Consider the following 26034-nt stretch of genomic DNA (forward strand, 5'->3'; position numbering starts at 1 on the left):
GGTCAGCCATAAGAGGAGGAATGTCTTATGCAATTTCAACTTCTCATCCATATTCTGAATACTGTGATGCAAGGCTCCTGAATGCTTAATAGAGTAGAATATGCTCTGTTATGCTATATTTCATATGGCTTCTAAGATGCTTTAGTGCAAACTAAATGTCGTGCTAACTTGCCCCAAACCCTTAGTGCTCACTTTACTCTGGAATATATGGTGAATTGCAACAGTGTTTTCAAAGCCTTCCTGGGGCATTTCACCAAAAAAAAAAAAAAAAAAAAAAGGAAAAAATGTGGATTTTTTCCCTCTTACTTTTCTGTTGTCCAGGGGAATAATGCAAAGGTCTTGCCTATATGTCACATCAAAGGAACTCTCTACAGAAGTATACAACAGCTAAACCCAGGAAAACACTTTTAATTTCTTGTAAGGAAGGGTAGCCTTCATGGTCAGCTGTGGATTGCGAGCCCTGACTTAATCAGTTGTGAACAACAAAAATTAGTTTGAGGTATATGGGGACTGGCCAACTTCAGCTATACAAATGTTTAATGATCAGTGTTGTTCTGGGGTCTGCATACCTTTCCCCGTGAATGAAAGGGGAAATGGCCAAGAGCGGGACTTTCTCTGTCTTAATTGTAGTGGTGAAATGGGGTAGAGTAAAATCTGTCTGTGAAAGCAAATTGTGGCTTAAGCTAGACCTTAGTAAACAGAAGAACAGAAGCAGTGTAAGTATTTAGCCTCTTTTTTCTGTCTTCTCTGTCTTCATGGCATTAGGAGAAAGTGAATTTAGCTGCTATTATTTGCAAGATAGAGCAAGTTCTTTCTGACAAACTTCACCCTGCCCTTTTTCTCTTTTGACTTAATATTTCAAGACTAGAAGGGTGCTGGGCTCCCTGGGGTCAGTGGTGGGATGTGAAGGATCATTCCAATTTGGTGGGGGACTATACTTTGTGTAAACATCTGTGTTAGATGGCATGTAAGGTGAGAATATCCAGGGTCTTCCTGTAGCCTGAGCATCTGCTTTAAAGAAGTTGTGGACTTTTTTCTGGTTTTCCTCAGATAGGAGCTGCAGCTGAACAAAATGCAGTCTTTTTCTCTTTAGGGTCTGGTATTAGAGTTTTCAAGGTAATTTTAGACCCCTGAAGTTTGGCTATACATTGCTGTGTTGACTGCAGGTGTAATCCAGATAAATACAGTGCAGTTGTGTAGATCTGAACCATTTTTGGCATCCCTTCTGGACTTGTCAATGTATAGCTGGAGTTTACCAAAGCAACTCTGCAAATTCCATGCTGTATTATAATATAACATCTTTCCTATGTTGCCAGCGTTTCAGGAAGTAGTATAGTGTCATTCAGAATTTCAGTGTTTGCAGAAGGTTAGAATATCATTAATATCCAAGATGATACAAATTCTACTTCCTAAATTAGTAACCACGTATTTGTTGTGCGCACAGTGACTGCCGGTGCAAAGCAGAGATGGCGAGTCCTCAGCCCGCCCTTGCCCGGAGCCTGGTCCCTCTCTTATACAACAGGAAAAACATACTGCTTTGCAATACTGGGGGGAGGAAGGATGTTCTCTTAACCTTGGTTTTTCTCCACTACTTTCATGAGACAAAATTCCAGGCTGCTTCATTTTTTAAGTCAGCAAACTGATTATATGTTGTAAAAGATCAGTGTTTTCATGGGTGAGTAGTAATTACTGAGTAATGGCTTAAAACATTTCCTGAAGGAACATAAAGCTGTTTTTAAAAGTCAAGAGTACATTAAAAGGATTACCATGTAGATTTGATTTTTAGATAACACTAAAATGGATCCCAAATGGACTTATGAAAAGGGATGCTATCTCTTTAATGGAAAGTGCATGGTCTGACAGCTCAGCATGCAAATGGTCCTGCAAAGGACTGTGTGTTGTGTTTTTTCCTTTCAACAAGAAGAGAAGGAAATAGCTTTCCTTCCTGCCCTGCTCCTTTCAACTTTTAATAGCAGACGGGTTGGTCTGCTGTCGTTAGGAAAGGGAGAAGAGGCTGGGTTTTTGGGATAACTGCATCTTTCTGATTCATTAGGGAGGTGTATTTCATGGCTTCTAGAAGGTCAGCAGCAATTGTCTCCCTTACAAGGATTGCATTAAGTAGAGGGACTCTCTCTGCGTTCTTTATAGGTGAATCTTTACTTGTCTGCTGAAAATGAAGAAAATATGCAAATGAATGTTTAGTGCCTCTATATTTATAGAGGTAAAGGTGCAGCTATACTAATCTTGTGCAGGGCATATAAGCATCAAATTTTGGCTTTGCAGTAAGTTTGGACTGGAGGCTGATACTTTCGTACTAGAATAACTTGCAATCACTATAGCATTGGCTATATCAGAGTTGCCAGCACATCTTTCTGGTGCTTGATGGTGTAAAATATGCTTTTGGCCTGAGTAGGGTTTCTTCTAGAAACATTTAAGAGTATATTCATATTTCATTAAATACAGAGCAGCACGATTCCAAATTCTTTTGTGGTATTGCACAAGTTATTATAGGCTCCAAAAGTCTTGAGAAATTTCCCTAAGCCAGTGAAAGCTTTAGGTAGTCGTCATTGCCTGCATTAAGGGCTGTGACAGATTGCTTCATCAGTGTACACAGAGCAGAACATCAAATGGCCATTTGGCAGTGGGCACTGAAATTCTATTAAGGTTGCCGAAAGCTTAGGTTGACATTGTATGTGTCTGCAAAGAGGCAGAAGAAAAGATGATGATGATCGTGCTGTGATATAACTCTATTTTCCTTAAAATATTCACAGACATAGTGTACCAAATCTGTCAGAGTGATGTTAATGTTTCGCTGCTAAACCTGAGCTCTGCTACATCACACATCTTTGCATATCTATTGAAACCTCAGTAGCAATATGTTAAACAATACATTTTACCCAGAAGGTCAGGATTGTGGAGTATTACATGTGTGCAAGGAAATAATTGAGTTGAGTTTTTACTTCTCAGACACTGCGATTTTAATTTGATATAAGGTTTTTCTCTTTGGTTTTATGTCCTTTTTGGAAAAGGACAAGGAAGGGGACACAAAACTCTATCTAAGTGAGGTGAAAAGAGCAGATGGAGTTCTTATCTTTGCGATCATTTGACTTGGAAACTCTTCTAATGGTTTTCCTTGACACCCAAATCCCTTGATGAGGAAACTTGGGATCTTAGCGTATTTTCAGCAGTCACCTGCAAAACAGTGGAGTAGTGAGGAATATGGGAAGAATTCCAGGCTGATCATCCCAAATAACCATGTTCTCTCATCTGTGATGTTACCGTTCTGCTGGAAAGGTGGTTTGAGGGTATTGTCTCCATTGCCAGAGTTTTTTCTACTACAGAAACTGAATGAGGGAACTAGTCACCTAAAATCAGGAACTTTGCTAGAGTCCAGGACGCTAAATTGTGACAAACCAAGAAAGCTTGATCCAAATGTTTTCAGATTAGGTTGAAGGTACAAGAAATCAACATGTTTTCTTTTTATTTGTTTATTTATTACTGTTCCCAAGGCTTCAAATAGTAAAAATGGATTTTACTGAAACACTGCATGTGCTAAGAATAAGCTTTGGGCATATGCCAATTATGAAAAATTAAAGCTCAAACAAGCATATTTTATGAGCACAGGGAAAATGTTGCTTATGAAAATGATTTATGGAAACTGTTTTGCAGCAGCAATTATTATGGTTTGCATTCAGTCCTGCTGCCATGTGTTCCTTTATAGCAACAGGTCATCCTCTGGTAAGACCTGCTATGCAACAGAGTCTTAAACCAGGTACTGGAAGTCTCAAAACTCTGGAGGAAAATGAAAATTAGATTCTACCCCTAAACCTTTTGCCCTGAATCAGGACCTACCTTGATACCAATTCAAATGATGAGAATGGTTATTTTGGGTATCACTGTCTATATGAGCAAATGGCTTGAAAGTAAAGTTTCTCTGCATGTGAGATTGGAGGTGGGGTAAGCCATTTGTGAAACCTTGGATCACTTTTAGGAAGTTGAAACTGCTATGGGAAGCTAGACCCTACAGTAGATTTCACTAAAGCTTATTCTAAACTGAAGGGCCAAAAAATTACTATGTTACTGGAAGGAGGACTATAGCATGGTTAAAACAGAAGTACTGATAAAAATGTTGTTTCTCTTATTAAGCACCCACTCCAACTACTTTTTTGCCATGCTTGGGGAATTCATTCAGTAATGATACAGAAGAAAGAATACCACAAATGAATTGCTAAAGCCACTGTAAAAATCCCCTACTATATATTGCAGCCTGAAACTGGAAATGAAAAAAGATTGTGGTTATTCATTGAATAATTTTGATGAATGGTCTAAGGCTTGTTCATAAGCGTTTAGTTGCAAGTACTTGGTGTTCCAAAGGTAATGTTTTAATTGGATATACAGATGACATGATGACTTTCACGGTTCTGGCCATAGTTCTTCAGATGAAATGCTTGGTGAAGATGCCCAACGTGATGTACTCTCAGTTCAATGGAAGTGCATAGTTTACCTGGTTTCGCAGAGTGTAACATTCATAGAAGGTGAGTAACACAATACTGGGAACACAAAGTGAGCTTCTTTTTAAGGGAATAAAAATTCACTGCATCTTTTTGGCAATGACTGTCTGCATTTAGTTAAATGGGTGATGCAGGGCTCTAATGCTTTTAAATGATATAAGATCCTCTGATAATAGACACAAGAGTGCAGCTTATTTATTGTGATGAGACAGGAGTTAATAAGATTATAAGATTACTTCTACTCTTCAGTTACTTTTTCATCTTTTGCAGCCAAATGCTTTTTTTTTTTTTTTTGTTAGTAGGCAAAAGGAGGACAGGTCATTTAAAGAGTGTTATGCTAGAAATAAACATTTGTCCCTCAAGTGGAACTCTGAAACCTAGGCTTGATTGCCCAGCTGCTGAAACTCCAGTCTTTAAACCAGGATTGCTTTTAGCACTGGAATGCAGCATCCCTATAATAATTGCTTTCATAAATTTCAATAAAACTTTAAATAATAATAAAATGTAAATCTGTAATAATAGTAGAGAGCGAGGCAGAGAGGTTGTTCAGAAATGTGGTGTGTCTGAAAGGCACTGCTTGAGCAGGGAGTTGTGGTGGAGAACACAAGCATAACTCCAGCACTGTGTTGTGCAAGGTGCTGTATGGATGTATAAGAAGCCCTGTTCTCGAGTGGTTGTCAAAAACCTTTCTGGGAGTGGATTTTTATTTTTTTTTTTAGTTACCTGCTTTGTTTTTGAGCGAGCTTTTATGGTAGAAGTAGCTAATATGAGGAAAACTTTAAAGAATAAATAAATAAAAAATAACAAACAACAAACTTGCAGAGGGAAAGAGTTAAAGCCATCTGCCTGAAAGCATTGTGTAAAACATACACACAATGTTGGGGAAATAAGCCAATTATGTGTGCTTCACAGGAGGTGGGGGACTGACCTTTGTGTATAATTAGTTCTTTTATTTAAAGCAAAGATTTTGAATAGAATAACTAATTAGCTGTCATAAATGGCAAATTGAAGATTTTGGCCCGATCCCTTGGGGAACGTGGGAGGACGTCCCTCCTCCCAACCCATACTGTACACTTGCTCTCCTCATTAGGGCTGTTTTGAGTTTCCTGAAGCAGTAATGAGGAGTGCAGCGGCGGCACTTCCCGGAGCCCCCTGACAAGGCACGCAGTGCAGGAGGAGCAGAGCCGCCTTCAGCTCCTGGGCCTGTGTGGGCGTCGCGAGGGCTCGCGTGGCGGAGGGGCTGCGGGAAGCTGCAGGGGGGCTGCGAAGTCCTGGTGGTATCACCTGTGCTGTATGCTCTGGACTTCACCGCAGAAAATACAGGAGAGCTGCAAAGCCTCGAGGCATATATCATTAGCCAGCAGTCCCACATTACTCTTTCAGACCAATTAACCTTTAGAGCTGCATTAAAGAAATTAGGTGGTGAACTTCCATGCTTTCAGAAGGGACCAGTAGCTCTCTTGCAGACCAGAGCGCTGTAGAGACATACGCCATAGGACCATTGCAGATAACTGTTATTTAAAAGGTCTACCATTTATAAAAAGTTTCAGGGCTGTCTTAGAAACGAGGCTTTATGAGCAGTGCCCTTAGAGGAACTGCAGCTGATTGCCATGTTGAATAGAAATATCAATAAAATGGGCTAGAAAAATTTAGAGGTCTACTTAGTGGACACTTGTGTTACAAAGCCAGCGGAATAATTTTACAGAAGGACCCCGACTGAGAAGATATGGGCTGATTAAAGCTGGTTTGCCCGGCTGTGAATAGAGGTAAAGTTTAGATTACTCACTACAATAACAGCCTCTTTAGACACAGCCATAAATTTCAGTATGTCCAGAGGTGGTGTCTATAATTTTTTAATGTGCATTGGAGCTCCGAGCACTCAGAACAGGTTTTGTTTTGTATTTACCAGCAGCAAGTCTATTAAGTTGTAAAGGGCAAAAACGGGAGTGTAGGTAGCCAAAAATAGAAAGGCTTCATCTGCCGCTGCTAAGAAAAGATAGCGATGGATGGCTAGCAACAGGAGAGGGGAGAGAAGTGGATGGTACTTTCAGAATTTCATGATCAATCTGCATTCCCTTTGTGATCATGTATTTAAACAGGTGAGTGGCCAGCTGTTAATTTGCCTAGCTCTGCACTGCCACTTTTCGTTGCCTTGTCCTCGCTCATAGGGTACACGTGGAAGTTGTCTGCGGTGAGCCCTTTCCTTCTCGACACATTGACACGATGCCCCTGATCAAAATGAGCTAGGCATCTTGGCATTTTTTGCTAAATACTGGGGGAAAAATCTACATGGGGAAATGAGGCAGCATTGCAGTTTTGCAGCGGGGAAATTTCCAAAAAGGAAGAGCAGCTCTGCAGGCAGCTTCTGCCTGCAAAGCCTGGCTTGTTTGGGGATTGCTGGAAGGGAGGCAGGAGGAGGAAATGGGGGTTTGCTGCTGACTGCATCCCCTCTGTGCATGCCTCCGACTGCGAAAGGGGTTAAGCTTTTGAGATGCTGCTCTCTTGTTGCTTGCAAATGACATGGCAAGCCTGCGAGGAACCCTTGCTGATCAAGTTTGGCAGTTTTTGAAATTTTGTTTCACGCCTTGCCTGCTGTGTCAACTCGCCAGCTAATTGCAGCCGCAACTTTCTGTAGCGGTGTGTGCGCTCCGTGCAGACCGGCTGGCTGGATGTCGGAGGGAAGCCTCACAGACCAAAATGTAATTTCAAAACACTGAACCTGACCAGCAGAGGCTGACCTTGCTCGTTATTATCTGAGTGGGAATAGCAGCTTTGAACATCATATGATCTCTGAAATGGTACCTTTTTTCATTAGAAAGCCCCCTGCTGAACACTGACCAAATACATAGCTTTTTTCCTTGCTTAAGGTACTGTTTAAAAATATATATATCTGTTCCTTTGCTACTTATTAGAAGAAAACCAAAGTGTTACATTCCACTTATTCGCAAAAGCCTGTCCTAAGACAATGGTGTGCTTGCAATAGCAGGGAACTGAGGCGGCAGCGGGGAGGGAGGGCTGCCAGGGTCGCTGAGGGAAGAACCGCCGCCACGCAGCCAGCCCTTGGCCGTGTGGTGCTGCTGTCCCCGAGCCTGCTTACCACTTGGGAAACCTGCCCACCTGCCTATGCTGAGCAAACCACACTCTCATAATGGTCCGGACAGGGTTTCGGCCCCACACGGCTGCCCTGGTCTCAAGGGACCACTTGCTCTGGGCGAGGGCAGCTGGAACTCCAAGGGCATGGCACACTGGTTCTGAGGGGCCTGGGAGGTCCCATCTGGCTGAAGACGTGTTCTGAGTCACATGGGTGATCTCAGACCCCATCCAAGCAGCACTTCTCGTTCGAGGGGGTCTGAGGGTTATCCAGAACCTACATTTTGAAACCTGCAGCATCTCCAGATGCAGGAACCGCAAATTCACGAAATGAACCCTGCAGGCAGAATTGCATGAAGACACCACTTCTAACAAGTCCTCTGCTGCGTATGAGGGTATGCAGCTCATATTTAGAGAGCCAGTTTTTGGGGAGGTGGGTAATGACTCACTGGTGTCCAGGGCTCCTATCTAAAAATACAATTCTCATCTGTAGGTCTTAGTTTTCATAAGTGCTATTTTCATTCATCACTAGTGCTAATCTTACACAGGTCTCAAATGCAAATTTGTATTTGTGCCATTCCGCACCTCAGAATAAGGCAGTCTTTTCTCATGATGTGCTGTGTATCGCATTTCTCAGACTTCCCCGTCTTTCCCTCTGTCCCAAAAGTGTGAGTATTTCTCTGTGGCTGCGTGTGTGGAATTTCTCACGGGACCCCTAGCAGAACCAGCATGAGTGGCCATTCTGGGCTGCATGTGTGGTAGTCAAAAACAGGTTTAAGTTTTCACGTAATTATTGCATATTTGCCACTGGCATCAAAAGAAAAGTTTGCAAGTATTGACTTTGCAAGTGTCGCAGAGCATGCTGCAGCAGAGCAGGAGGGCTCTTTAAGTCTTAAGAGTTTTTGAATGTTACTTGACTTGTCTCCGTGCTGCAGAGACCACTTTGATAGCAGATGGATCAATACCTCGCTGTTTGTGTAGAGGTGTCTTAAGTGCTATTGTCATCTGCTTGCAGATCTGACAAAGCAATTATTACTGTATGAGTGGTAGGTTTTACATGTGCTGAGCATTAGCCACCACTGGGTCACCCTGGTTTCTAAGGAAAGCAGCAAATGTCACTTATTGCAGCGGCGCTGACTTGTTCTGCTCAGGGTAAGGGGCTGTTAATAATTCCATTATAAAGCTGCTACTTTTTGGGACATCCAACTTGCTACAGAAATGGTGGCTTAACTTTGGGTAAGAGTGTACCACCAGTGACACCTGCTGCTCTAGCCAGGGCCCCCTCTCATCTCCTTTGCACTGGTTAAGCCCATGGCACGCTTATTACAGGCCCATCCTTGTCATTTGTAGTAATTGACCCTAGTAAAAATAACAGTAACAAAATAAAATCAAGGCTCCAGAGAAAAAGGAGTTCTGGCCTCTCAGTAAGTTTTTCCTCTTCTGTCATCTCCTCTCCCCTTCCTCACCGACAGTGCAATCCTGGTTTATTTTACCATCCTCTATAAAATCCTCTCCTGCCTCCCTCTTAGACTGAGAAGGGCGACGGGTCCCTCACCTGTGTCGGTGCTGGCTGTGGGCTGACCAGCTGCTTGGAGGAGAGGGGAAAGCTGGAGACAGCAGAATGGGGAAGGCAGCACCAGCCCGGGAACTTGAGTATCCTGTCACCACCTCTCGCCCTGCTCGTGCTTGCTTTGCAGCCCCAGCAGGGATTTCCGGAGAGAAGAGGCCTGGCTTCTCACTGCCTGCTACAGGGGTACAAGAGGAGGTGGGAGGCGCTGCCTTGCTGCCTCCAAATCAGGGTGGCTTCACTGCTGGCAGGGAGCCTCTGGTTGGGGTACTCTCAGCAGTCCAGCAGGCTTTTGAGTAGCATCGATGTTAGAGCAGCCCAGAGATGGCTCTAGCCTTCAGTGGGGCCTTTTGTGGCCAGTGGGGTTTACAAAGGAGGGAAACCAGCGGCATACCCCATCTTGTACACACACACCCCTTCCACCCCCCAGCTTGATCTGGACAAGCTGTTAGACTGGGGTGCACACACTGGTGTCCCTTCTGATCTTTGTAATTGCCTGTGGCTGGTAATTAACAGCGCAAGGGTACTACTAATGAGGGGAAAAAATGTTGAAATTGCTGCCAGTTTATTCTGCTGCAAAACGTTAATTAAAAAAAGTCTGGTGCTTTGTGTCAGTCCTACCCTTAGGAAAGAAGTGTTGCGTTCCTGCAAGTGCCGCATTCCTACCTACCCCGCGACAGCAAATGAAGTGTACGTTTACGTTCCTTTGGCTTTCAGCTTCCTGCAATGGGAGCTCCTTGTAATGAAGGCCGCAGCAGTATTTGCTCACAGATTTACCTCCAGCTCACAGCGCTGCCCCGAATGCAGGCAACCTCTTCAAGCTGTTTGAATATTTTCTAACATGCCTGCTGTGTTCGTGTTGCAGGTGTGCCGATGTTATCTGTACAACCCAAAGGGAAACAGAAGGGCTGTGCTGGCTGTAACCGGAAGATCAAGGACCGGTACCTGCTGAAGGCCCTGGATAAGTATTGGCATGAAGACTGTCTAAAGTGTGCCTGCTGCGACTGTCGTCTTGGAGAGGTTGGATCAACTCTTTACACAAAAGCAAATCTCATTCTTTGCCGCAGAGATTACCTGAGGTAAATAGAGGAATGTACCGTGGGCTCTTCCCAAAGCCTCTCAGTTTGCTGCCAGCTGTTTGTCTTTCTAGCCCCCTACTGTGAAAACGTGTACTTGTGCATGGTCAGCCCTGTCCAGAAGAGGCTGGAGTTCTTTCCCTGTCTGAGCGTGGCTCTTGGTTTGCACTAAACATACTTAGTAGTCAGTGAGGTGTCATCCTATTTTTTAGGTCAAGGTAGGAAGTGGATGGCGTGACTTAATTCTTATTTTGAACCAACAAAAATCAAAAAGTGCTTGCTGAGAAAATTAAGACCATTAATTCTTCTTGCATATCTATGATGTTATTTATGCTCCTTTACGACTGACATTCTATGATTCTGTGATCTGACCAGACCTTTAGCTTTTCCTTTTCTCTTTCAGTGCTGACTTTTACACAGACTTTTAGTGCTTATATTCAGTAAGGTTCCTCCTGTGGGGCTCTTGTCTCTTTGCTAAGTAAACAGAGCAAAACACTCCAAAATTACAGATCAACTTCAAAAAATTTTTTGTTCATGAGGTAGTCTGCAGAGACCAATGCTAACTCTGAGTTAGAGCTACCCTGACAGTCTGTGTCTGCAATACATAACAACACATGGGATTTTTTGCCTAGTATGTATAGGGTTTTTGCACAAAATACTTTAGATAAGCACAAATGAATTTTAGTAAGGCAGCAGCCCTAATGCAAATGTTTTTATGAGGGTCACACTGCAAAACACTCCAAGTTTTATTTTTCCTTTAGAAGAATGTACTTGATCTCCAGCTAGTGTTTTTCCTTTTTTTTCCCTAAAGCACTGACACTATTTCTTGTGCAACCTCAACCAGCAAACACACCTGAAGCAAAACAAAACCCACCACACTAATTTCAGAAAGGGAGGTACGTTGCTGGCTAACCTTTTGGTGTTCAGGTGGTGCCTAGGTTAGTCCCAATGATCAGATACTTCATATGTTTCAGTGTAAAACATATTCCTGAAAATCTTTAGTAAAGTTTTCTAAGCAAACTTAAACAAGGAAGTTTCTCTTTCTAAAACAAGATGGAGCCAAATAGAAGAAATAAGTCTAATAGCTGCTGTACGAGAGCTGCCACCTTGCCTTTCAGCAAGGCAGTATACAAAAACATTCTATCCACACAAGGATTTTTGCTCACTGTTGGAATGTGTTAACTGCTAATCACAGAAACCCCCGAAGTCTTTCAGAAGAGCTGCTTCTAGAAATAGTCTTTCTTCTAGAAAGTATAGGCTGCATTAGTTTCTGGAATGTTTCTTTATATGTGGTGGTCTTAAAACATATACTTTGTTTGCACCCAGCTTGCCAAGCAATCCAGGTCTCTCCATCAGTCATTCTCCTCTTCATTATTTATCGTTTCTCTAGACTTTGTCATATGTGCACTTGATTACTTAATTTTAAAAACAAATAACAATAAAAAATAAAATAAAAAAACAATAACAACAACAATTTTATTCTGACCTGAAAGACAGATATTCAGTGTTCCTCCATGTGTTGCAGAACCCTACTGGAAATTCATCAGTTGGGCGGTGATTCCCATTCATATTTGCTTTTTGAGACCTACAAGCTACCCATCCATTTAATGATCACTGTATTGATTTATATTTGTTTTAGTTTCATAACAAAAATAATTTGCAGCATCAAATCAGACATGTTAGAGTACCAAAGGAAAGCAATATTGATGATGTTAAACTTGGAAGAACTTTTTATCGCTGCAGTTGTGGAGCATCTCTTTCTTTCCTTGGTTTATCTTGAGAATACTGCTTTGAGGTAGAAAAGCTTAATCTGTGATCTTCTCGCTGGGCCATGGATGACAAGACTTTGGGGGGGCACATGAGAAGTCTGTGCTAGAGGTAGGAAAGAAGCCAGGAGTTGCAGACTCCAAGAAGCAGCCCACGTCCCAGCTTTGAGAAGAGAGGGCAATTCATGATGTGAAATGTGGAAGGCAACAGTTGAGGATAGTGTTTTACCATGGCCACGCAGCTTCTGTCACAGCAGCAGTGTCTTTGAAGCAAACTTGTCCTGGACCTGAAAAGGTTTGGTAGGCTCCTCTGCCTCTATTTGTTGGGTTAGAGAAATCCCTGACCAGCCAAGGGGGGGGAGTCTGTTACTGTTTGTACAGAATGGTTAAATTGTGAAGAGAAGGCTTATGTGGTCCAGCAAAACTGAGCTAGACATTCTCTGTGCTAAAGAAATGTTAGGTATTACGAGTAAAACTGGGGGTCACCTATCTGTACTGCAGGAGGGTACCAAATGCTTTAGCTGGCTGCACAGTCTCCTGTACACCTCTGGCTAGTCTTAACCTTCTCAGGTGATGCGTGCGTGCGTTACGGTGCCAGATAATTTTTGGGGGGAGGGAGTTACTATTTCCTACTTTAAGTATTTTCTACCATCTGATTTTAGTCTCTTAGAGCACCTTTGACCGCTAGAAATATTTTACTTTTGTTGCTGTTGGGAGGTGCACTGTAATTGTCATAACCCAGGAAATTTGACCAAGAGTTGGGCAGGAAGGAATAGCATCAGTTCTGTAATGCAGCTGTTAGCTGGCATTCAGCTGTTTAGCCAGCCTTACAGCTGTGATATTTTGTGTTCTTGCTAATTAAATTCAGGTTGATACTCACTTTGGGGGTTTCTGCTGCACTCTAGGGTTCTGTCTTCCTGCTGATAAGGAACCCTTTCAGGGTCCTAGAATAGCAATAAGGAGCAGTGCCATACAACCCTGTATTTTATGGAAGCATAAAGCATTTTTTTTCTTTTTTTCTACTTTAAAACATCTCCTGTTGCCTTCTACGCATAGTATTTCTTTCTCTCCCAATTTTAACTATTAATTCTATTAATAGAATGAACTGAAGTTGCTGCCACCATCCTCCGTTCTGTCAGTTCACTCCTGGTAATTTGAATTTTTCTTCTTGTAGAATTACCTATTTCCATCATATTTAATTCCTTCCCTTTAATAGCTTTAGAGTCTCTATCCACATCTTTTTTACTTTGCTAAACAACTCATGATATTTATTCTACTCACCAAATTTTAGCAGAATTCATTGCTAAAAATAAGTTTTTGTACCTCACGCTGTACTCACATCAAGAAGTGAGTGCTGTGCTTGGAGGACAGTCAGAGAAATTGTTGACCACTTCTTCTGTATGCCTTGAATGAGGCCAGTGTCAAATATTGTGCTGATGTTTAGTAGGTCAACCATCACTTAAAAAAACTAAAAGCTAGACTGATTTTGAGGCCATAATTGTAAATACCTGCATCTTTCATATCAGAAGTCCAAAAGGAATATACTTGTGTAAAGACCAGGAGGAAAACTTTGGTGATTCATAGTCTCCTTACAGGCTGCTGTTTCTTTGACCTTGCCCAGCAGATGAATGAGTCGTTGGGGAACACGTGCTTCATCAGGTGGTGCTTTCCCCCGCTCTGCTCGGGGTCTCCTCTGCAGCCACTGCCAGGGTTGGGCTCAGGGACAGACGTTAGGGCTTCTGTCACCGGCACAGGGCAAAGCACTGGGATGGGAGCGGCTGGCTACTGCCCCGCCGTGTGACAGCCAGCTGTGGTGGTGGTGCCGGTGCTGCCTTTGGCTGGCCGCCTTGCGCAGTCATCCTCAGCAGGCAAATCTTTGAAAATCTTTCAAATGTATTTCAGGAGCTGCTAGCAGCCCACAGCCTGATCATTTGTTTCGAAAGATAAACTGTCGTCATTGCTTGTGAAGGAACATTTGTTAACCTTCACATTTCATAAAACACTTTCTTGCTCATTTTTTAATCATGAAAGATGAAATTGGATCTCGAGTTGTTATCCTTGCGGTATCACCTCAGTCTCCAGCTGTGTCAAGATGTATCTTTCGATACATTTCATCTGAGCAAATAGATTTACCATTTGTTTCATAATCACAGTTCCAGCATTTCTACCTCTAATTATTTTTGATAAGCAAATGCTATTGGAGAGGCTGCTTCTGGGACAGAGCAGCTTAGCGTGCGGCTCGGAAGGCTCCTCGCAGCCCCCGTGCAGCAGCGTCGCGTCTGTCTTCCTGCACGTAATTAAACATTCACCCAGCTCCGGGTCACAGGCACGGCTTGGGTGTCGCACCGGGATTTCCCGGGAGGATCTGACAACATAGGTTTTGCTGTGATGTGCTGATGAAGAATGTCGTTTTTCCTTTTTACTCGGCGTGGTGCCATCACATGAGGAAAGGAGGGTCAGGATCACTTTGACAGGGGCAGAGCAGTTGCTCCAGTGTGTTTACTATGCTGGTGTTGGGAAAGTTTTTCATTGCTTAAATTGATTAGGGCTTTAATTAGACTCTAAAGAAAGCTCAAAACCTGCATTAAAAAATGATGGTGAATTGGTAAGAGAAAGGATTTTCTGGGAAGTCCTGATGTTGTCCTCAGTGGATTTTGTAGAAATTCTTTTCCCCAGCTGCCCACAGGTTTTGGTCAGCGTTGGAAACTCAGCATGGCTCGATGCTGCAACCGGAGCGTGGTGTCAGTGCCTGGGGCAGGCAGAGCAGCCCTGGGCACCCCAACAGCCCCTGGCACTGGCACACTGCAATGCTGTTTGCATCTTGGAGGCTTTAACTCCACCTTTACTGCACGCCACTGCGGGCATCTCTGGGGCCAGAAGAGTCACCTGTCCAGCACTGGGGTTTCCAGTTGTTGGATACTGTGTTTTGTTCCGTTTGAATGTCACTAGCAGGTTCATTTTGTTAGTGAATCGCTCTGGCAGCCCTATAGGTGTTCTGTTCTGTATCTGATACTGTCCGGTCTCCTGCAAAGGTGCAGGGTGTAATTTTGTTGTGGATTATGAAAGGCCATTTTACACAAATGCGGGCGTCTTGCTGACTGGCGCAGAAGGATGCAGGCAGATGCGCTCCTGCTGGTCTCCTTGGTCCTTCCCCAAGTCGGGAATGAAAGCCCTGAAGCAGCTGGGTTTTTAAGCACAGGCTTTCAGAAACTGAAGAAAATATGCTGAAATTTGCAGAACATAAGCTAACATCAGAGACATCAATAATATTCTGAATGAAGCTGCTGCATCTGCAACCCCTTGAAGCAGGGAGGAAGGAGGAAGGTATTTCAGATTTTTTTGCCCTAAAGGGGCACAGTGTGCATGCGTGCACTGAGAGCGTGCACTACCTGCTTTTCATGGGACACATTCAGTGTGGGAGGGGAGGCAGAAATGCAGCGTGCCTGAACAAATGGTGTCTGCTCAGAGCCTGCAAGCGCTGCTAAATTGAAGAGCTGTTCTTGCATCGCAACAGGGAGCGTCTTGCATGCTACATAGGATACACTTCTACACTTGGTATCTGTACAGATTAAGGAGGATTAATTAGGCTCAAAATACAATGTGTCTTGGCATTGGCAGCATTGCTGTGCTTAGTGATGTTAAAACACAGCTTTTTTTTCTTCATAGTATCTGGTCCAGGAGTTCCTCACAGCCTGTGCTTTTCAGGATAAACAAGCAACGTATGTTTTGTTCACTTGCTTTTTTCCTTTTTTTTTTTTTTTTTTTTCCTTCACAACCTCCCAGTGAGGTGGAAGGCTTATGTGGACTATTTTTCCCAGCTGCGATATGCTGCTGTGCCTCTTGTGCTTTCAAACTTGCAGTTTTCTGACTGCTGTTCTTAAACTCTCCTAAGAGGAGGTGCTCAACAAGTGCTCAGCAGTTGCAGAGGCAGTCAAGATGGGTTTTAAGGCCACTGGCATCAGTTACGCTACAGGAAGGCTGGGGCAGGAGAGGAAGACCTGTTAAGAGCCCGAGCCCCACTGTAAATATCTCTAGAAAATATGGAGGAAGAGACAAAAGGAGTAAAAATAAGTGAACATTCGTATGAGTTCTTCAACTGAAAACACACGCCCTTGAGCAACCTTGAAGTTTATGCCCAGTAATCTCAGAGCTAGTGCGGTCACCCAGCCAAGGGGCTTTGTTTTAAGTCCTCTCGTTATGCTGTCCGGGAGTGACAAACCCTTGGGCATGCAAGATGGAAATTCCTTTGGACTGAACTTGAAGGCATCATGAGAGGACAGCCTGACCAGCTTCATCAGTATCAAAATGCATTTCCTTTCCTTCAGCTGACGTGACCTCCCACTGCAGCACTGACAGCAGCCTCCTGGAGAGGAGGGTACACCAGCTATGATGTATTTACCCTGCTGAAATGCCACTCGCAAAGGCTTTCTCTGAATATTACACGAATGCTGATTACAGGGAAGTTGGGAACCTAAGGTCTGAAGTCGCTTTTAAGCTTCCCCTTTTTATCTTTTCAAGTGATGTTCAGGCTTCCCTGCAATTATTGGCATGTTCAATCCTCCGCTCAAATCAGACTTGTAGCTCAGTATATTTATAATACGCTCAGACAGGAAAAATACTGATTGAAAGCTGGTAAAAGCTATCCTCACTGTAAGGTGAGTTGGTTTGTTTCAAGTAGTACAGGGGGAAATCCTTTCTTTTCGTAGCCATGAGTTCCAGGTAGGTAAAGTGAGTCTGGTTCTAAGCGGTCCTGATGGATCTAGGAAATAAACAGCAGCAGGCAGGAAGGGAAAGGGGTATGGGAAAACCTGTTTTACCTACTAGCTGGAGAGAGGGTATGAGCATGGGATCCGTACCTCTTCAAAAACCTATATATCCAGATAATTGGGTATACAAATATATAGAGAAATATGTAGTTGTGCAGGTAACTACTTGCATGTAAAAATGTAGGTACTTATTTGTAGATAAGTGTTTATTCCTTTTCCAACTCATAATTCTCAGCTTTCACTGTTGACAAAGCCTATTGTTTTGGGGAATTATCGGTCTCAACTCAGCAGTTTAATTTTGAACTTGGCTTGTTCTGGTATTGTTTAAAAAACAAAAAAGATCTCACAACCCATCCATTCTGTACCATTCATTATTTACAAGTGCTTATCCTGGTCCCTCTTTTTTGTTTCCTTTAGTGAAGTCAACAGCTCCAAAATTTTCACTCTATGCAGAGGGAAGATTCTTCTTTCTTGCTTGCAAGCTACAAGCTAGCCAGACACCAGGCCAGAGAGAAGGAGGAGTGAGGATTCCCTCCTTGCAGCCAGTGACTAACACAGATCGTTGTTTGTAGTAATGATAGAAATAGGTAATTGGTTTCTCAGTTCAGCCAACTTGCACATTCTGGTCTGAGAAGGAAAAAAAATTAAAAAGGTGCTAAATTTAATGTCATCTTATAAGAAGTTTCTACCCATTTTCCTACACTATGGACCCTTTGCCATTCTCTTCTCCCCCCAAACCTGCTGGGTGCTGATGACTTTAGATATACCTTGAATTAATACCTTGAACTAACTTCAGGTGTATTCACAGAGCTCATGAGGTCTGGATCATCGTGTGGAAGACTATACTTCAGTCCAAACAGGACTTTACGTAGAAAACATCCTTCAACAGTTGCATACCGCTTCCAAGCACACTCCCCTCTTTTCCCATTAATTCATTTGCATTCACTGCTACTGCTGTATGCCAATTAGCTTTAATTTTTACTATACACACTGACATCAATGGCCAATGAGAACAGCGCGTAGCAGGGTTTTTAGTGTGCCTATAAACTACAGAAAATTGTCCTTGGACAAACTCCTGCTTTTAGACTGGCTGACAACAATAGACATGGTTAAGTTCAGGCTAAGAGCCATTAAACATAATTACTACCACAGGGTAAAAGTTTAATTGTGTTAAATTTTAAATCTGCATAGTCTGTGCTTATTTACAAGCTGGCTAGGTTGTCTTGTTACATAAGGGGGAATAAATCTGTACTTAAAAATTGTTGCCTTTTATCTTCAAAAGCAAGATTGAAAAAAATGGTATTTTTAGAAGCAGCAAAACAACTCCAGACTGAACCCTTTCTGTATTTCCAGCTTCTTTTATGCCAATGGCACCAAGCTGGTAAGTAGATGCTGAGCATCTTCCGATAGATTTTTCTAATGCGCTTAAACTTTGTGTGCGTGAGTGTGTGAGAGTATCGCATCTGTTATGAAGGTGTCTGGGGGACAGAATGCAGATCAGTGTGTTCATGTGGGGTTATTTTAAATTTAACCGCAGATGGGGCTTGTGGTGGAGGATTTTGTTCCTCTCCCTCCTCCAGCAATGTTAAGCTCCCCACCTCAGAAAGTTTCAGCTCAAGTAGCTGCTGGGTAAGTAGGTATCAGAGGTGGCAATTTTTTTTTTTTACAGGCGAGGAAAAAAGGCAAAAGTCCCTGTTCATTTTGCTTTTCTTTGAGCAGATTAAAAAAATGTTTGTTTCATGTTCACTGAGCTACAAGTTGCAGCGTATTTTTGGAAGCATGCTGAATATACAGGGCTCTAAATCACTCTCTGAAAAGCAGATTAAAATTAGGAAGTGCTAGAATAAGTGTGAAATGTTCATCGGTTGGGAAAGGCAGGGGATGGAGGACTGTGAAACTTGATAGAAGAGAAAAAGATTAGCGTACGGACTAGCTGGGAGCTACGTTTATGTAGACGTTAGAAGGCAGCACGATTTCAGCTGGACAGAACATAAGCTTCAGATCTTATGCAAACAGTCAAAGCTGTTTAACAATTGGTTTATCCCCAGCCCCCTGAAAGGAGACAGGTGAATACGATGCCAAATACATTTTTCATGTTTCTTAAGCTAACTGTTTAAATAGTTAAGTGAACATCTGTCCAAATTTCCCCATCATTTCCATTTAGAAAAGTCTCCTATTTGAAGGCTGAAGAAAAGCGCCTGCTTAACAATGCAAATGGTGCTGTCTGGGGCCCCTCTATTTTGTTTAATCTAGATTGAGCTCCACACAACTGTGATGCTAATGAATAATGGATATTTTATACTTGTGCGCGTAGCAGTGCTGGGCACAGAGCAAATCTAGGATTAACCTCCCAGTTTCCCTGCCTAATGTATTGGGCTCTTTTTTTTTTTTTTTTCCCCGAGTTTGCTGTGACTTGGGCACTCTAAAAACGTATGCCAGATTTTGTGGAAAATGGCAAAACCACAGCAAAGCTGTCAGGTTTTGCTCTGCTGAAGGGAGGCACTCGTGCAAGGGAGCAGCTACGCTGGGGGAGGGAGGGAATGCGGATGTCTGTATTAGGGCTTGATTTGCGAGCGGGTGGTAAATGAGGGCCCAAGCATTTCAGGGTGCAGCCCCAAACGCTTTTCAGCACTGCACGTTGTCAGCTGGGTCTGCTGGCGGCAGGCAACGAGCATGGCACGCAGCCGCAGCCCTGCCTGCCTGCGGCAGTGGCAAGCACAGCCAGAGGAAGGGGCCCCCCGCTGCAGGTTGCTGGGCCTGAGTTTGTCAGTGTGATGGGGCTGGTGCAGCCAAATAGCTGGGGCTTTCCTCTGCCTTTCAGTCCTCCTGTGATGGAGTCTTGAGGAAGGATTTTGGAGCACTCCCTTTGCAATTTTTCTCTCCTGCCCCCATTGTAGCACAAGTGCTTCCGTTTGGTTTCTGTTGTTTCAGGGAAAATGTGCTGCTGCTTCTTCATAGGAAGTCTCGGGCGAAAGGCCGCTGGTACCACTTCCCATGAAATATAAGGGGAGCCTTTTTCTCTAGCTCAGGAGCAAGCTAACTTTGGTGGCACAGCACAGTGAGGGTGGGAGAGTTATGTGGAGGTTTCTATAACATTGCTGAGTGGTTTAGTTCACAATTACTGGCCAGTAATAATTAGTATTGATTAGCTTGGCAAATTGCATGTTTAGAAATTGGTTATAGATTTTCCTGGTGCTCCTTGTCTGTGTGTTGTGGAATAAGCCAGAACCAGCGGCTTGAAACGAGCCCTGAGTCCAGACCTGTATGCGGGCAGCGACGTGTTGTATGCGTGGAGCTGGCGGGGAGCCGCAGCTGTAAGTCAGGAGACACCTTGTTCTGCAAGTGCAGCTCTTGTCATCTCCGAAGCAAAGTAACTGACCACGTGTGACCACAGATGCAGGTGGAACGTGGTTTTGTTGGCCTGTTGATTCACGACCCAGATGCTTTGCCTGGCTTTCGCGTGGTGGCGGTGTGCCGCCCTCGGTGCGTACACGGGCCTCGGGGGCTTCTCGGAGATCAGGGCCGGGGGAAGGGTGCTGCCGTCTTGGTTGAGTCCCCCGGCAGGAGCTGTAACAGCAGCAGACATCTGGGGAGACAGATAGTGAAAGGCAAGATGAAAGTGGCAAAGCTTCCAGTGCTGTAGGGCTGTCCTCGAGCACCAGGGAGCTGAAGTGGAACGGCTGAGCACGCTGGCCGGGCCTCGGCAGAAGGGCTTAGCTGGCTCCCAGGAGGGACGTGGAGGAGGGGGCACAGCCAGGGAGGAGGGCTTGCCCTCCTTGAGATGCTTTGCCAAATGTTCTGGTGCTCGTCGCCAGAGAAATTGTGCTTTTGCCTCTTAAACAGCAGGTGAGCGAGGCTCTTGGCAAGCACCGCGGCAGCACTGCTGGCCAGGGGTGCCAAAGCTCGCCAGCCTGTGGCCACGGCAGAGAGGAAGGGCAGCTCTGGGCACCTTCCCCCAGCCCTGGGAGCAAAGATAGCTTTTGACTGAAATTTTGTGAGCCCCGAAATAGTGCGCGGAGTGTTTAATGCTGTTCTCCATTAGACAGCAAATTAGCCCTGGGCTTGCAAACCAAATGAAGTTTTCATCTTGACAATCAGAGCCTGCTCACCAGGCAGTTTTAGCCCAAGTTCCCGCACACTGGTTGGTCAGCGAAATGGAGACTGCAACTTCTATTTATTGGTGCAATACAGTATTTGATACTGCTAATTACACTTAATTAGTCCTTCCACCATTTAATTAAAATGGCTTCTAATGATTGTGCTTCTTTGGCAGGCTCTTTGGTACCACCGGGAATTGCGCTGCCTGCAGTAAACTGATCCCTGCCTTTGAGATGGTGATGAGGGCCAGAGATAATGTTTACCATTTGGACTGCTTTGCCTGTCAGCTCTGCAACCAGCGGTAAGGACACAATTATTATACACACAAACATGAGCTAATTTATACCTTTGCCTGCAAAACAGAGAAATGTACGATCTACACTACCTTTCTGGGGCTCTCAGCCCACTGGCACAGCTCGGGTTGGCGCAGTAGGCTGCCTGTGTGAGGCGTGTAAGTACCTGTGGCCTTTACTGCAAATCCCCCTGGAGCTGGTGGGAGCTGGGGTGTGAGAGGGGCATAAAGACTGCAGATCTGGATGCTGTTGTACACAGCACAGCTGCTGCTGAATAAAACAAACTGCTTCAGCGTCCTTTCAGCAACTACCCTCTCCGCAGAACACAGATGATGGAGAATGGATGTCCTCTGGCAAACAGATTATTTTGCTTAAATAAGGTTTCTGACACCCTCAAAACTGGGGATGACGGAGAAGGAGAAAGAGGGACAAGCAGGAGAACAGTACTCTAGATAAGCCCTTTACAGCACTAGGAACAAGTCCCTTTAGTTGCTGTGTAATTAACAGGGGATCTTGGTGCAACTTTAAATGGGATTTGTGTATATCTGCTGTGTTTTACCCAGTGGAAAATGCATGTCAAAGTGTATAATAATGGGCTGCATGCAAAGTTTTCCCATGGACTTATCTGTAGCTAGCTGAATCTGGGAGGGCTGTGAAAAATTGTCCCAGTGCCCTATTTGTTGGTGATTGTAGGCAGAATGGAAGCCCATGGAGTCAGATGTAATTCAGTATCCCTTTTTGATACAGCCAGCCAGCCAGCCTGGTCAAAGATAGAACCAAAAGCACTTGCTGTTCCTGCTGCTCATTTAGTCAAGCTGTAGTGCCTGCCCAGGAGCCAAAGGCTGTGCTTATGCCACACAGTGCATCTCCTACACTGGTAGAAGATTAAACTACATTAAACTAGAAGGCAATGATTTGGCCTGTGTGAAGGTGTGAGAGAGACAGCAAGGGGCAAAAGATGGCAAAACTCATGGGAGGATGGAGACCTTTATTCTGTAAAAGTCAAGCTAAAGCCTGACTTAAAAATTTAGCGCTTGCTTGTCATAAAACAAAAGTCACAGTAGGACATCCAGTGACATAGCTCTACAGGATGCCATACCTGGTGTGTGTGTGGGCATGCAAACCTCCTCCACCTTTCCCACTAACGTAATGGGACCATGCAAACTGGAGCCTGGTCCTTCTTCCCTGTCCATTGACAGGGGTTTTGGTCACTGGGATAAATGGAGCGTGCCGCTTCGTGCCAGAGCAGGGAAGAGAAGCATTAGAGGAGCGGTTTGCAGCTCTGGTGGCTGTACTCCATCACGTTATTGAGCACGGAGGCGGTGTTTGTTCGAGGTGGAAAACTCTCCTATTAATACTGGCGGCTTCCCTGCGCAGTGGCAGCGCCGAGGCGGCACTGACATCTAGTGGCTCCTGGCCCTGGGCCGCTGTTGCTCGCCAGGAGCATCGCTGAACCGCTCACTTGCCCGCTCTTCGTTTTGCTGCTCTCAGCTACACTTCTGCAATGGCCGTGGTCGCTGTTCAGCAGCATGTGACTGCAGGCAGAGCTGGTCCGTCCCCCCCCCAAGATGCTGTTCCTTCACGCAGCTGAAATTGCTGCTTTGTGAGGTTTTTCTCCAGAGTTGGGAGCATTATGCGATGTTGCTGAGCTCGGCCCTCAGGCTCAGGTTTCCTTCCCCAGTGCAGGAGCGGGCTGCTCGCAGACTCCCCCCGACACTAGGAGCGGGTCATCTCAGATGTCCCTCCTAGCAGAGGCAAGCAGCCCCCCTGCTCTGTGCGCACAGCAGTGCTGGGAGCCTGGAGGATGAGGATTTGTCACCACATCCCTACTTTACACTAGCTCCTGTCACGTAAAGGCATAGTATGGCCTAGTTTTCATTTCAGGATGGGAGCTGTTTTCTTTTAAATTTCATCTTACTACAAAGGCTCAGAGGCAGCTCTCTGCCTGTCTTCCCTTCGAGGCTGCTGGCACTGTTATCGCACTCAGAGCGAGGTGCAGTCCTGCTCTGCCCCTCACATACCCTGCGTATGCTGCCACTGGCAGGGCCCAGGCAGTCCCACCTGGCTGATAGTAGCTCTTCGGTGCACGAGGGATTTGCCTGGTTTGGGGCAAGCTGAGCTTTTCTGAAAGACATGCTGAGTAGACAGCATAGAGCTATGTGTAAGTTGTTATTTTTGGCTTAGATCCGAAAGCTACAAACACTTATGACTTATCCTCGAGAGATTTGGGCTCGAAAGGGCAGAATGAAAGTGTTCCTGTAACAGCAACACTGCAAGCTGAAGCAGAATCATGGGCTTAAGTAAACCTGAGTCAAAACTGCAAAGGTGGATGCCAAAGCTACTTTGGAATCAGTAACCCTGCCTATTTCTCCAGCTATGCAAAGATTTGATTGTGAAGACTCCTCTTCTTTAGTTCTCTTCCAGCTTGCTTACCCTTCTTTATTAGCTAGGCTGCGTCTGTGTACAGTGTTAAATCCAGTGCAGCAAAATCTCTTAACGTTTATACAGAGCATGCACTGTTTTCATTAGCTTCAAAACTGGGTTTGCAGGTGCAAAGAGGCAAAGTCTCCTTTCCTGTGAAGGAAGCCCTTCTCCCAAACTGTCAGGGGGTCTCTGGGTGCTCCTTGCTGTGTGTTTCAGTGCTCTCACACGTATGCACTTCAGCTCCCTAGTCCTCCAGCTTCTCTTGCTCCTTGAGACCCAAACCAGGGTGGACATGAGGCAGCTGGTGACGATGCTGGGGACGAGTCATTTTTGTGTTTCTCTTCCTGGAGATTTATATTGTACTTAGGGTAACGACAAGCAGCAGAACGCAAGCTGCTGTGTTGTTAATTATAGTGAGTAAACTGCTCGTGGGGAATGTGATTTTCTGGAGCGTGTGCACAATACAATTTTTAGGTTAAAAATCGTTAATTTAAAGTGAGATTCATTTTTAGCTTTTTAATACAGATAAATAGATGAATTTCAGAACTACTAAAGCACATGCCACAGTGGGAAGAAGGTAGGTCTCCAGTGAAATCATATAAAGTGAGAACTGGTTCCCACTTCTCTTTGTACTGTCTTGGCAAATTAATCATCTTATCTGCAGCTTGTCCTCATGTCAGACATTTGAAGGAGCTCTAAAATGACCACTCCTGCTCTTGTAGCACAGAACATGCACTTCTGTGGAGATGCTTTGCCCATAGGTACCTGGGTTACAAATCTAGAAAGTGTTTCAGACAAGGAGCAGGCAATGTCCCTGCCAGAGCTCTGCCTACGAGCAAGCAGAAATTTGAGGTCCTCTAAATCTTCTGAGGCCAGGATCATCTCCCCCGATCTTCCTTCAGTGCCCCTGAATGCTTGGCCCCGCAGCGGGGCATCCCTGTGGGCTCAGAGCTGCCCGAGGCTGTGGGTTATGGGACGCAGTGTTTGAGGTCGCACTGGGCTCTGGCCAGCCATCGTCCTGTCAGCATGGTGGGCAAAAACCAGCCCCTGGATAGGGCTCGAAGGGCATTGTGTGTTATCTTAAGAAGAAAAGATTAGCTTCTAATTCCAGAGCAAGCAGACAGTGTGAAAAAGCTATGGGCTGTCAATTTATACCTCTCAGATACTATATATGGAACTTTTTTGACCTTAATGGTCGAATAAAATTGTTAAATATCACAAGCCTCTCTGTCAACTTCAATACAAATAGAACAATTTACATGGTATATAGAGAGCAGTGCCCGTCGCTCAATGAAGATAAAGGTTAGGAGTCCAGCTATCAGGAAATTTCTATTTATTGTTCAGCACTGTACACAAGGGGGTGAGGAAGGACTTAATAGCCAGTCCTTGCCTGGAAATTAGTGTAAATACTACCTCACCTGAGGGAGCTGTGAAAATATGGATACCAGCACAAGCTTCACATAGGCTCTGCATAAGATATCACCTGCTTGATTTCCTAGAACCTCCCATCTGCAGGGACATCCTTCTCAGCTGCTCCTGGTCTCCTCCCCCTGCCTTTGGCCCCAAACTGCCTCAGGTACCCTCTGCTCTAGCCCATGGGTGCAGCAAAGGCAAAGTGTTACCTTTGCTATTATAATGGGGTGTCTTTTGCTGGATGAGTTAAACCTCTGTTTCTTTTTATTCTGTAATAAAATCACCTGGTTCAAAAAATCCTCTTCATACTGAGACCGATTGATTCTTTTTGTGTTCCAGATTCTGTGTGGGAGACAAATTTTTCCTGAAGAACAACATGATCTTGTGTCAGATGGACTATGAGGAAGGGCAGCTGAATGGGAGCTTCGAGTCCCAGGTTCAATAACAAACCCTGCTTTGCTGGAGCACTGTGGATGGACGCTCGGCCGCACCAGCAGCGAGGCGTCTGTCAGCTTGCCTGCAATATTTTTTTAATTCTTGGTCCAGAGAGGACTATATACATTGTAGTACTTTTCCCCCCCAACACAAAGCAGTTACACTTTTAGATGTACAGTTGTGCCTGCTTAGCTGAGCACTGCATTGCCTGTATGTTTGTGAGTTTTTGGGGTCTGGGGGAGGGCTCTGTACAGTCTGTTTTCTGTATATAAACTGGAACATTTATTTTATGAAAAATGTAATGCAATTTTATTACTGGTGTGAATTAAAAATTATGAATGTTTGCTGGTCATCTTAGCTGTGGTTTGTTCATGCGGTGGGAACCTTTATTTCCTCTGCTTGATGGTGAGTACACTTCTGTAAATACATACACGTATCCCTGGGACTTGTGTGAATAACAGCAGAGGCAGGAGTTCACACGTGTGATCTGTGGGAAGAGTCCCTGCTGCAGGGTTAAACCTCGCAGCGTGAGCTATGCGGAGACTCGTCTCCAAAATGCTGCTGTGCTACACGACAGGAGGGAGGGAGCCCCGTG

At 44.5% G+C, this 26034-nt stretch overlaps 1 protein-coding gene across 1 annotated transcript; it reads left to right on the plus strand.

Annotated features, from left to right (window-relative positions):
* The first annotated feature begins 10038 nt into the window (after positions 1-10038).
* Positions 10039-25449, plus strand: LMO1 (LIM domain only 1). Its single transcript, XM_035550232.1, has 3 exons — positions 10039-10247; positions 21050-21175; positions 25344-25449. The coding sequence occupies exons 1-3, from the start codon at positions 10042-10044 to the stop codon at positions 25447-25449; spliced, it is 438 nt and encodes a 145-aa protein (XP_035406125.1). The 5' UTR covers positions 10039-10041.
* Positions 25450-26034: the final 585 nt, after the last annotated feature.

This window comes from Cygnus atratus, chromosome 5 (assembly GCF_013377495.2).
Source record: "Cygnus atratus isolate AKBS03 ecotype Queensland, Australia chromosome 5, CAtr_DNAZoo_HiC_assembly, whole genome shotgun sequence".
In the NCBI taxonomy this organism is placed as follows: domain Eukaryota; kingdom Metazoa; phylum Chordata; class Aves; order Anseriformes; family Anatidae; genus Cygnus; species Cygnus atratus.